Raw genomic sequence first — 13,509 nt, forward strand, 5'->3', positions numbered from 1 at the left:
CGTCAAGGTCGTGGATATAGGCTGGTGAAGATGTACATAGCCCTTTTAGTATGTTCCACGACAAAGGCTATCCACATTCAACTGGTTGGTGACTTGACAAGCAATCATTTCTTGGTGCTTACAACGACCTTTCAAAATTTTTTAAAAGTAATTGTGATTCGTAGTCGTCGGAGGCCACCAATGAAGAAATAAATTTCTATTTGTTTTAACCGATTTAAAAAAAAGGAGGAGGTTCTTTCTTCTACTGTATTGTAATATGTATGTTCCACAATAACTCCAGCATTTGTGAACCGATTTTTAACCGACTTCAAAAAAAGGACGAGGTTCTCAATTCGATAGTAAGTTTTTTTTTGATGATTCTTTTTTGTTGGAAAGATGGTACCCCAGCATTGGTCCCATTTGAATTTGAAGAAAATATTTCACCCCTAAGGGTGATAAACTAGGGTGATGAATCCGGTTTCGCGCACTTTCCGTTAACCGATTGTAATAAGACTTGGCACATAAGTGTAATAACAAAGGAAATAAAATGTTATGGTCATCTAAAGTTGATATGATGATGGAAGTGGCAAACGGATGAAAGGAACTCCTCAATAGTGTACAGTAACTACATTGTGTCTGGGCTCATATGATTCGATCGAGGACTACCTGCTTTTCAATTTTCCTGCTTTTGCTTCCTCAAGCCATGGAACGAACACAACGAAAACGGGGTACTAGCAGCAAGACAGATCTTAATATTTTTATGGAACTGTCATTTGTGGTATTAATATAAATCAAAACTAGTATTTGGAGAGATTACGCAGCCTCGTCATTTCGGTCAAAGCTTTTTCGTCATGGGGTCGACTTAATAATTTATTTGCATCCAAATCAGACAACTATGCCTTCTAAAGTTTTTAAGCGACTGAGGGCCACATAAATTTGTCCTTTTACAAAATTATTTTTTCCTAAATCAATTACTGCCTTATCAAGGGTGGTACCTTGTAATTTATGGACAGTTACTTCCCAGCTTAAGATGAGCGGTAACATTCTGCGCTCGACATCTCCATATCCTTTTTGTGCTTGAAATTTTGTGCAAACAGGTGAAACGGCTACGCAACCGTCATCATCTTTCATTCTTAGTCCAATAGTCGCGTCATCAAATTTTATAAGTACAGCTTCAGGTAACTCGCCTTCCTCCATTTGATCTCTTCGGAGAGCCGGCCATTAAATTTTTTTAACAATACCCATAGCTCCATTCACAAGCCCATCGGATACGGAAATATTACGCCTTAACATAACTCGCGATTCGACACCCAAATTAATAGTTCGTAGAAAACCACCGCAGTTATTAATGTCTTTAGGAATAACATTGTCTGGTGGATTTCTGCCATAAGTTGCCGCCTCACGAGACTCGTCTACAGTATTTATTCTGTACGTATACGGTGTACCTTGGCATTTTCAGTTGTCATTTTTTCATTATATGTGTCAACTTGTCTAACAGTGGGGAATATACGGACAGCTATTCTCATTTTGCGAACTTACGTTGAATATGCGTCAACAAAATGACATTGTGTTCATTCATCTTTTGAATAGCTTGCGGGTTGGAGAATTAACGACGGCTCAGCTGGAGTTGCTTTGTGAGCGGCGTCACATTCCTATATCAGGTGACTTCGCTGATGGAATTACACGCGCGTGTATCAAGTCGAGCCGATGAGAACGTCTCTCCTCGGTTTCGTTTGATAAACGCGCGTGTATCAAGTCGAGCCGATGAGAACGTTGCTCTTCGGTTTCGTTTGATAAACGTTCACGACTTTCTGAGCTTTCATTAAGCCGGGAAAAATGCGTATGTTCCTTCATTCGAGAAAGTCTATTGTCCCGCTGCTCAAGACTCTCGTTTGAAATATTAACAGCATTTCTATCTCTATTTCTTTTTAAACGCTCGTTCTTTTCTACACAAGTTTCCTCCAAACGGCGCTGTCTCATTTGCGCAACGCGCTTAGAAGGTCTACCCATTTTTAGCAAATTAGCAAATTGCATTCACTCTACCACTAAAAATTGAAAAATAAAGTAATTTTTATAACAAAAAAAAAAACCGACTTCAAACTTTGCTTATATGTACATAGAAACTGAAACTAAAAAGTAAAAAATATTTTTTTAAATTACTACTTTAAAGAAAATAAAATTGAAGGACAATATGTATATACAACATTAATGATACGTAATTGATACTTAAATATTTACAATATCTAATGAGTTCTTTTCGGAGTCGGTGCCAGCCAAGACAAGAAACACAATGGATACCTATTTAGGAAATGAAACTATTTTTCCGGATTTAAATCGCGTATATTTGTTTTTTCAAACAAACCGACGTTTCGGGCCCTTTACAGGTCCCATGGTCACGGTCAACCACGGCCAATAGGCCCCTTAACGCCCCTAACCGGGCAACCCAACCGGGGACCCAAACCGGGGCCCCAACCGGGGCCCCCAACTGGGGCCCCAACCGGGCCCTCAACCGGCCCCCAACCGGGCCCCCCAACTGGGCCTCCAACCGGGGCCCCCATCTGGGCCCGCAACCGGGGCCCCAACCGGGGCCCCAACCGGGGCCCCTAAACGGGGCCCCAAACGGGCCCCCCCAACCGGCCCCATAACCGGGCCCCCATAACCAACGCCCTAGCTCACCCCAATATATTTATCATAATAAACTTATAAATAAATTTATCATAATTGTCTGTTTTAATTGTTAATTGTTAATCAAAAACATTGAAAAGATTGAAAATTGATTAATTGTTAATTGTACATATTTGCGATTAACGATTGATCAATTGTTACTTGCGAGAACCGCAATTAACAATTGATTAATTGTTAATTGCGGTTGTCGCAACTAACAATTGATCAATCGTTAATTGCTGTTTCGCAATTGACAATTAATTAATTGTCAATCTTTAATTGCCAGAACAATTAAATTTTGCCCAACACTGTCGTATTCCAGAACACTACTCAATACTCAAGTTAGGACTTGAGTATTGCAGTGAGCACTGAAAATCATCAAGTCCTTGCCATTAGGGTCGTATTTCCAGTGCTTGAAATCATACTCAAGTCTGCTCAAATCCTGACTTGAGCATTGAGTAGAGTTCTGGAATACGATCTTAAGTCCACAATATCTAGTGTTGGGTCATGGAAAAATTTCCATATTGAAAAAAACATATTTTTTAGAAAAAAATCCAATAATCTTCCCTTCCTTTTCTACATTTGACATTGACACCTGTCAAGAGTTGAAGTTACTGAACGAAAATGTTGGAGCTATCTGGCTGATGTGAAATCGTTCTAAATCTCATTTGCCCTTAGGTGGCTTTTACCTATACAAGGTTATTTTATAATTCACGCTAAATAAAACTTCAAAAGACATTTTTAAACGTGGAACATAATATGAGCTTTCGAATTTATTTTTTTTCAAATTTTTCTAACTACGCGAATTTTTCCGGAATAATTTCCACTATTTGAAATTTTTCAGAAAATTACCCAACAGTACCTACATCAAAGTACAGTCAACAGCACATCAAGCTATACACTTATTTGAATATCGCCTCAAGTGCAACGGAACAAGATGGTCAATGTGTAACTTTGATGTACTGCTGATGAAGAAAATTTGAACTATATTCCTTATTTTAAACCAAATTACAAAAGAGTTTATCTTGAAAATTCCAATAATTACGAATTCAAAGTTTTTGTTCAGTGACAATAATGCGATTTATGTGAAAGTGGAAACATAAATATGGACTCCCACTGCTTAAAAGACTTAGAAAGCTCAAACAAGAGAATAAATTATTTAAGAGAAAGTGAAAACATAATGTTGTAGAACCACAATGGAAAATATTTAGTGAGGATCCCTATAATTAAACGAAGACGTGGCTCAAAGGACTTGTATTCAAGCCAAACTCTTAATAAAAAAAGTCCTAATTCTAATACAAATAACTTAAGTTTCAGGTATTATGTACCTACTTATAAATTCATTGTCATATTTGGCAAATACTTGTTACCAAAAATCCTGGTTAAAACATGGACACATTTCTCTCACTATTTTGGCGTCCAGGCTCTAAGGGTCGTATTCCAGAACTGAGCATTGAGTAGAGTTCTGAAATACGATCCTAAATAATCTGAGTATAGTAAAGAAATATATTCCATGAATCTATCCGCCAGGAGCTCCCATCAATTTTTTCACGTGTACTAAACAAAGAGCTCTCTACCATCAAGACTGATATCCAGGAACTTCGTAAGTCAGTAGAATTTATCAGCGAGGCGCATGATGATTTTAAACTCACTGTTGATACTTTAGTCAAAGATAATACCCAACTAAAAGGTGCTAACCAGCTCCTCCAGTGCACAGTTCACGGTCTGGAAGATAGATTAAATAACCTCGAACAGTATCTGAGAGAAAATAACTTAGAGTTACATGGTGTCCCTGAATTTCGTTCGAAAATTTAACAAATGTGTTACAACAATGCTCGCCATTTATTGGACACCAACTGAATGACGGCGACATAGTTGGCTGAGAGAGTTGCCAAGCTAAACAAAGATAGCAAGTTTCCGAAGACAATTGTGGCCAAATTTAGGAGTGTTCGTTGCCGCGACGAATTCTACCCAGCTGTGTACCGCTACAATAAAGCTCACCCAAATGACAAACTAAACACAAATCACCTGGGAATAGCGGGTGAAAAAAAGCCAGTTTATGTCTCTGAGCATCTGTCCCCATTCTTCAAGAGTCTACATGCGGCTTCGAGAAAGAAAGCAAAGGAGGCTGGGTACAAGTTCGTATGGGTGCGCAATGGTCGCATCTACGTGAGAAAAGACTCCGATTCTTCGTATATCTACATCAACAACCAAGATAGTCTAGAACTCATACGCTAGAGTAATACTGATTAGTTAGTGCTTATTTATGCGTTCATCGAAATTCAATCAATGAAATGGCTATGTCTATTTATTACCAAAATGTACGAGGTTTGAAAAGCAAAACTAATGATATCTACCATTCCTTTTTATGTAATAACTTTGATGTAGTATGTATGGTGAGGACATGGCTTAATGATGGTATTAATTCTTCAGAATTGTTTGATGACAGATACTGCGTAGTGCGTAGAGACAGAAGTGATGAATTCCTTAAACGCTTTAATAAACGTCATGGAGGGGGGGTGCTGGCGGCGATCACCAAAAACCTTAATTGTGTAAATAGGACAGAATGGCAATCGGACTTTGTAGAGGATTTATGGATACAAATAACAATTAGCAATAAAATAAGTATTAATTTGTGCACTGTTTATTTACCAGAATATCTGCCAGTTGAATTTTTTTTAAATTTTGTGACTAAGTGTAAACATATAGTAAATTCCAACACAAATGCCAAAACAATTATTATCGGTGATTTTAATTTGGGGGACATTATATGGTCTAAAGATAAAGGTCATATAGTGACCTGCAATTGTGACAAATCGCGAGCTCTTTCTGGCTTATTTCAACTCGCTGATGTAACTCAATTAAATAATGTATTTAATCATAACAAAAGACTACTTGATTTGGTGATCACTGATAGCCCAGAGTCCTTCTCACTAACCAATACTTTACCCTTAAGCCGTTTAGACGCTCATCATCCTCCCTTAGAAGTAACACTTGTCGATAAAATCCCACTACTAGAGATTACTAGGTCAGTATGCAGTAAACTATGCTTTTATAACACTAATATCGCGAGTTGCATGGATAAGCTATCATCAATTGATTGGGATCGTTTAGCATTAACTCATGAATGTAATTGTGATGAATTTGTGCATACATTTTATAATATTATCTATGAGATTATTGAAAAGCATACACCTAGAACCAAGACACGTAAGAAGGGGTACCCAGTTTGGTTTTCAAAAAATCTGATTGGGTTGATTCAAAACAAACATAAATACCACCATCGTTTCAAACAGCATGGTAATCCCCTTGACTACGACACCTTTTCAATGCTGAGAACGAGGGTGAAAATTGTACTGGAGAAATGTTTGATGGATTATATTGAACGTATTGAGACTAATTTATCAGTAAATATTAAAGCTTTCTGGCGTTACACCAAATGTAAAAGGGTAACAAACACGTACCCAAAGCGAATGCGATATGATGACCGCGAATCTGATAATGGTGGTGACATAGTGGGCTTTTTTGCTGATTACTTCTCATCAGTTAATGGGGCCCAAAATAATTCGACATATATCCCTGAGTTCTCTCCGTCTAATTTGTCAACATTTAAGCTTTCATTGTCATCTGAGCGCGTCATGAATAAACTTAGGAGTATTGATATCTCAAAAAGCGCCGGTCCGGATAGCATTCCACCGGTTTTTATTCGTCTTTGTGCTTCGGCTCTCGTGAAACCATTAACTATTATTTATAATATGTCCTTATCTAGTGGCGTGTTTCCTTCACTGTGGAAGATCACAAGGATTACACCTATTCATAAGTCTGGTGATAGAGCAAATGTCACTAATTATAGGCACATTAGTATTCTGAGTTTGTTTGCTAAAATATTTGAGAGCTTAGTATACACTCATCTTTATAAACACCTTAAGCATCTGCTTAGTTCGAATCAACACGGGTTTATTTCTGGCCGCTCAACTACTTCAAATTTACTTGCTTACATGACTTACCTCTGCGATGCATTTAATGATGGGTGTCAGGTTGACGTGGTTTATTTGGATTTCTCAAAAGCATTCAACCATGTTAATCATACAATTTTGCTTTCTAAGTTATATCACCTTGGTATTCACGGTAATCTCCGCCGCTGGCTCTCGTTTTATCTTATGAACCGTTCCCAACTGGTGGCCCTGAGTGGATTTGAGTCTGTTCCATTCGTTGCGATGTCTGGTGTGCCTCAAGGATCAAATCTTGGTCCTTTACTATTCATAGCTTTCATTAATGACCTTTTGAACACGATTAAGAGTGATTGTCTTGCATATGCTGACGACATCAAGATTTTCTGTCGAGTTGATTCCTTGAAGGATTGTTTGGCTCTTCAAATAGATCTTGACACGATAACAAAGTGGTGCAACAACAACTGTATGATTCTCAATACTAAAAAGTGTCAGGTAATCACTTTCACCAAAAATAAGAAGCCATTGAATCATGTATACAGTATTAAAAATGGTATATTAGACCGAGTAAGTGTTGTTAAGGACTTGGGTGTCATGTTCGATACAGTCCTGTCGTTTAGGTCCCATTACGACTACATATGGAATAGAGCACATAGGTCGTTATCCTTTATCCTCCGTAACACTAAACCATTCCAAAATTCAGCCTCATTAATATTATTGTATAATTGTTTAGTTAGAAGTATTTTGGAATACTGCGCGCCCGTTTGGTGTCCTATATACAATGTCCACATTGAAAGAATTAAGTCTGTTCAACGACGATTCTTGAGATGTCTTAGTGCAAAGTTTGGACTGCGACGTAAGCTGCCGAATTACAGTGATCGCTTGTGCAAATTTGGCATAATCAGTCTTGAGGATCGTAGGCAATTGTCATATATATGTACTTTGCACAAAATTGTTAATTCTGCCATGGATTCTCAGCTGATCGAACACCTGTGTTTTAAGGTACCTACTCGTTTTATGCGTACTCCGCAGTTGTTTAGTGTACCTCTTACAAAAAATAATGTTTCACAGATTGGACCATTGTGCAGAATGGGTCGATCATATAATAGCATATGTTCCCACCATGACATTTTTTTCTGTAGTTTTGAATGCTTCAAAACAACACTGATTACTACTATTGGCAAAAAATAACTTAAACTTTTAACGTCTGTCCTTTTATAATGTAATTTATGATAATACAAATGTTGTGTACAATTATAATTGGATGTCAGATTTATAATGTTATATATATGTAATAGTTCTAGTATTATTTGTAGTCTGTTATCTGTTGTTGTACCATATAATAAAAAATAAAAAATAAAAAATTTCCTCATAATGCAAATGAATGTCAGAATCTTAAGACAAGGTAACTAATATAGGTACTAAAAAAATACTTCACTAAATTGCATTGTCTTATGCACTCTTTCAGGTTTATGAAATGTCCGCCGCCAAAAATCATATCACCCAGGGTGATACGATGCATTGATGGAACACTTGTTGCCACCGTGTTTAAAATTGTGATGCTTTCTCCGTGTTGCACAACATGTGTAGCAGTGCTGGGCGTCCTGCTCCTATATTAGACCATAAGGAATTACGAAAACCGCATAATAACAATTTTAGGATAGCCTCGTATTGAGTAATTTCAAATTGTGGAAATTTTTCTGGAAAAAATTCCGAAAAATTGGAAAAATATAATTTCGAAGATTTATAATTATGTTCTACGCGTAGAAATATCTTTTGAAGTTTTAATTAACGTGAATTATAAAATAAACTTGTTTAGTTAAAAGCCACTTACAGAAAAACGAGATCTAGAACAATTTCATCGAAAAAAACTTTGTAATGGCTCCATCGTTTTCGTTCAGCAACTTCCACTTATGACAGGTATCATCGATCGTCAAAAGTGGAAAAATATCCGGAAAAATATTATTTTTTCAAAATGGAAATTTTTCATGTCCCAGCACTCTGGATACCATAGGAGAATTTCGTTTGATGAATAATTTTTTACCTAAATATCACGTGTTCAAGAGTGGTGTTTTGTCTCAGTTTGTGGGTTTCTACTTTAGTGTGTTTTTAGATGTGGTCTTGTTGTCACTAGTGAAACGTCATAGTGCTACGTTAAACGGAACGCAATGAGAAACCAATAATTCGTTTCAGGAATTTCGTGAAAAGACTCGAAAAGATAAGGACTTTTTAGAACAGTTCATCGCGCAATTGTTGTTGAAATGCGTCAAAAATGGTCCTAAAGTGTTTATTAAATGATATGACTTGGGTTTGTGGTGAAAGAAGTTGATAACATCGTATGTTGTGCCAATAATTAAGTGACAAATTCGCACCAAAGTGTAGAGCACACTGGTAAAGTTATCGAACGTTTCAACTTAGAAAAAAATGCCTTATTTGTCTGGTATCTGCTCCACTAATTGTTTATTTAAAACCTTTTTGCAGTAATCAGTTTCAATAAAAATGTTTGCGAGTCTCAAAAGTAAGATAAAAGAGGAGACTGGGAGCGATATCAGTAAACTAACGAGTAGTTGGCGAAATGGTGCATTTTTAGGCAGAATTACACTCAGAGACGATTCGGTAAGGTTTACTTAGGCATTGTCGATTTATTAATGTATCCTACAGACAATTTGTTACATTCTCCATCACCAATGTGGAACTTTTTGTAAAGTAATTTATCTTACTACAGTTGTACATGACCCTGCTCTCATATGAGAAATAGAAACATTGATTTGTGTAATTTAATTTCAAATTGCAAGCAATTTTATCTTTTTCATCAGCATCCTTACAGCACAGAAACAATTTCTCGTTTTAAAAAAAATCACTTCTATAATATCTCAGTTGGTTCTTAAGCTAATCTTTGCCTAAGCCTTAGACTCCACAGGTTCTTTTTGTGAACTAGTTATTCTACATTTGAAGCAGAATATCTGCAATAATACTGTTACACATAAATATCTTAAATTATAACATTCCTAGTAAGCAATGCTTATGACCTTTCTATAACGGTATAACACGGTCCTTTTCAAGGCATAATTTGGATGTGAATGCTCCATTGTCACTTTCCATCAGGTTAGATGGAAGTAAAATGAATACTTAATTTAAAAAAATTGTAAACTAAACCTTTCCAATATCAAAGCAGTCTGGAAATTGGTTTAGTATATTTTGTGATTACAAAAAAAAGCACACAATTCTTTTTATTTTTACTCTATCAGTGCATTTGGTGTACATCTATTACATGTCTCACTTTGTGTAGATATTGAGAGTATTTAAAAAGTTCTGTGTTGTTGTATGTTTCAGTCTGAAAGTAAAACTATCCTTTATTTTCTCATTATGGTTACTGGTCATAATGGCTGTTGAAGTTTTCGCTTTCAAGTTATGTTTACTGAAAATTAATCCCTTTTTACTTACAATAGGAATCATGCATAAAAATATAACAGCAGATTATTTCTGTATTGTTAATTTCAGTCAACTGCAAGTCCTTCAAGTTCTGGTGGAATAGGAGACTCTACATCTGATGTAAGTGTTATTGTAAAAGGACATTGAAAAATTTACTTTGAAGTTAGTGTGAGGCATGAGGATAATACCAATACCATGGGCGTAATAAAAAACACTGATTTTATAAATCTTATATTAAAAATTATTTCAACACACTTTCAAGATGTATTCTGTATCCGTAGTACTAAGGGGAATATAATTTGTTTTATAGTTTTTATTGTACCCCATAAAACTATTACATGAAGTTTGTTAGGAGTGCCAGACCTATAAGAAAGTCACTTTTATTTTGTAAAATTTAATGTGAATTTTGTGATTTTATATAATTATGTAAATGCAATTTACTTCATTTTTAGTCAATATCTCCACAGCTGGAGTCATATCTGTCGGATAGGACAGGTGGACGAATAGATCAGGTTGCTTTGCAACAACAGTATTCAGCACAGTTAGAAGCTAAACTCAAAGAAAGAGACACATATTGGGAACAGAAAATTGAAGAACTAAAATTGTCACTTGCGACTGTACAAGGTGAGAATTTTTGATACTTTTTACTAGCTTATGAACCAAACATCTGCCAAATGTTCAAAACTCATTATTATTTTTTACTTTATTCAATGTTGGGTATATAATGTCTTTGCTTCTGATTTTCAATTAATTTAAATAAGAAAATAAGATAAAAATAGCCTTTATTCACTGATTACTTCTAAATTAATTCTAAGTCTAAACATTAGGTTAGCAAGAAGTAAGCTAATAATGTAATAATTCTTAATTCTAACATCAGCATCGGTTCTGATTCTAATCAGGTTGTCCTCTGACATAGGCCTCCTCCATATTTCTCCATAAGCAACGGTCTTGTGCCGACCGGCACTATTCTCGGGGCAGATGGCCTTCCCACATTCTTGTTGGCCTTCCTCTATTCTTTCCATCTTTTGGATACCAATGGGTCACATGTCACACCACCAAACTTTTGATTTTCGTTGTGACATCTGTCACCTTGGTTGCCTTTCTAATTCTGGAGAGTCTCCTTTGTCTCTCAGCTTGATATGTAGCATGCTTCTCTCCATCCCTTGTTGACACACCTTTAGTCTTTGGCTGAGAGACTTAATCAAGCTCCATGTTTGGCACCCAATTAATTAAAATACAGAGACAATTTTTGAAGGTACGTAATTTGAGCAATATTTATTATGTATTTAGCTCATTGAGCATACTAAATGCTTAGTAATAGGATATTACCTATGTTTGTTTTTTAAGTATAATAGCACAGTTATCTACAATGAATGTATATGCATTCTAAATGCGACAGCAATTAGCATCAGACGACTGATAAAGGCTGTCAGTTGTTAGTAGTACAAAGCATTTTTATTTAGGATTCCACATATTTTACTTTATAGTTTAATGTGAAACTGACTAATATACATCATTTTAACCGACTTCAAAAAAGGCGGACGTTCTTAATTTGATTGTTTTTGTTTTTTGTGTATGTTACGCGATTACTCCGACATTTGTGAACCGATTTTGATGATTCTTTTTTGTTGGAATACAGGCGAAGAAGCAGCAGCAGCGCAGGCGGTAGCCAGAACTGCCCAAGCTGAAGCTGCAAAGGCTATTAGTGAAAGGGATGCAGCTGGAAAACAACTGAATGAACTCCGAGCAAGACTGGCTGCAGCTGAGCGGGCACAGGATAGGCTAGATGCTGTTACTGTGAGTTTTATATCTTTATTCATCTCGAATGTTTCCACTAACATATAATTATGTAAATGGTCAATTGCGGATTAAACCATGTGTAGGGCGTGGTCGCCATCATGAATCAATGCGTTATGGAATTTTATTTCTGTATAAACTAAATTGTTTATCAATATAGCATGTATAATTCACAATAACAAGCTTTTCGATAAAGATAAAGACACATAGAGTTTTGTCCTTGAATAGTGTTTTTGTAACAAGTCTCTGACTTAATGCCTTTTATTACAATCACTCATGCGCAACGCATTCTTTGGCACACAAATATTTGTAAAGCATGCTACAAATGAAGTGAATGCAATAGAACATTTTTAGAAAATACTCCGAAACATTTATTACTTAATATTTCGTTTTTGTTTTGATTAAACTTTTTGTTAATCTATAGCTTTTTTAATTATCTCTGAACATTACCTTGTTGTATTCTGCAGAAATAATTCTGAGAGAATAATTATTTGTTGAGAGAACATTAACTTTTGACTGTTGGATCCTCAGATGCTCCTTTTTAGTTGGTTTATTAAATTATAGTGTCGAAATTTCTATGATATTCAAATAAAACGATAATGATAATCAGTTCTTTGGTTCATTTGCGACCAATAAATAGACAATGCAATTGAACCTAATAGAGTCCTATATACAAAAAATTTTTAAAACCTTAAATAAATATTGATATAAAGATCGAACACAAAAGAAAATTCCTTAGGAATTGAAGGAACTTTTATTTGTGTTTGATATTTGTATCATTTATTATTATAATATTTAATAACAACCTATATAGTGGAGTATTTTCACAAAAAAAAATATTGCAGCTCAGTAAACAAATATTGCATAAATAAGTACCGACATAATTTACGAGTTTACCTCGAATTATATTTCTAAGATTAGTCACGTTAATATTTTAATAAAGAGCGCTAACTTTTGGACATAAATGTGCAATAAACCTGTGTATGAAACCAGGACCCTATATACCAGATATTCTTTTAAAGGAGGAGCTAGAACAGTCGAGAAGAGAATGGGCCCGTGAGAGAGCAGAGCTCACTGCGACGTTAGGGGCGGCTGACGCGCGAGTTCGCGATCTTGCAGACGGTTTGGCTCTTGTTAAGGCCGCCTTGCCTGTAGAAAGTCCACATCATCACATGCATGAAGACGGTGCGTATTAAACAGCAAGTTTTAAAACTTCCATGTGAATCCTGATATCCTGTGAAAACTTCAATTGCGAATTTTGATGAATTACTTGATTGCTTGAATTACTGAATTTCGATCAGTTGGTTATTTATTTATCAATTATTTATTAACTCAGAATATTGCAGCTGGTACAAGTAGGTTGCCAGTTGCCTTACATTTAATGTTTTTCACTTCTCATGCTCTTAAAGTTCGTATTTATGCTGGGTGTAGGCTGCATAAAATAGGATTTTATGCCCTAGTGCATAAAATAGGATTTTATGCCCTAGTGCATAAAATAGGATTTTATGCCCTAGTGCATAAAATAGAATTTTATGCCCTAGTGCATAAAATAGGATTTTATGCTCTAGGGCATAAAATCCTATTTTATGCACATCCATCCATCACATTAAATACGTCTAATTATTGTAATTTTACATTCAATTTTAGTTAAATAATTGTTTATTTGTAATATTGCTGTTTAATTTCC

The 13,509-nt window shown here is 35.6% G+C and overlaps 1 protein-coding gene across 4 annotated transcripts in view; it reads left to right on the plus strand.

Annotated features, from left to right (window-relative positions):
• Positions 1 to 8,961: 8,961 nt before the first annotated feature.
• The window catches only part of LOC113236378 (golgin subfamily A member 1-like), a 31,576-nt gene continuing 27,028 nt past the window's right edge, over positions 8,962 to 13,509 (plus strand). For 2 of the 4 annotated variants that reach the window (XM_026472410.1, XM_026472431.1), the window contains exons 1-6: positions 8,962 to 8,984; positions 9,075 to 9,209; positions 10,095 to 10,145; positions 10,478 to 10,649; positions 11,665 to 11,822; positions 12,845 to 13,007. In XM_026472410.1, coding sequence (XP_026328195.1) covers positions 9,093 to 9,209; positions 10,095 to 10,145; positions 10,478 to 10,649; positions 11,665 to 11,822; positions 12,845 to 13,007 — 661 coding nt within the window. In that variant the 5' untranslated portion in view covers positions 8,962 to 8,984; positions 9,075 to 9,092. Of the gene's footprint in view, positions 8,985 to 9,074; positions 9,210 to 10,094; positions 10,146 to 10,477; positions 10,650 to 11,664; positions 11,823 to 12,844; positions 13,008 to 13,509 lie in introns of those variants that run through there. The other 2 variants (XM_026472417.1, XM_026472424.1) reach the window with 2 other exon arrangements.

Source organism: Hyposmocoma kahamanoa, unplaced genomic scaffold (genome assembly GCF_003589595.1).
Source record: "Hyposmocoma kahamanoa isolate Upper Pololo Valley unplaced genomic scaffold, ASM358959v1 102, whole genome shotgun sequence".
NCBI lineage: Eukaryota > Metazoa > Arthropoda > Insecta > Lepidoptera > Cosmopterigidae > Hyposmocoma > Hyposmocoma kahamanoa.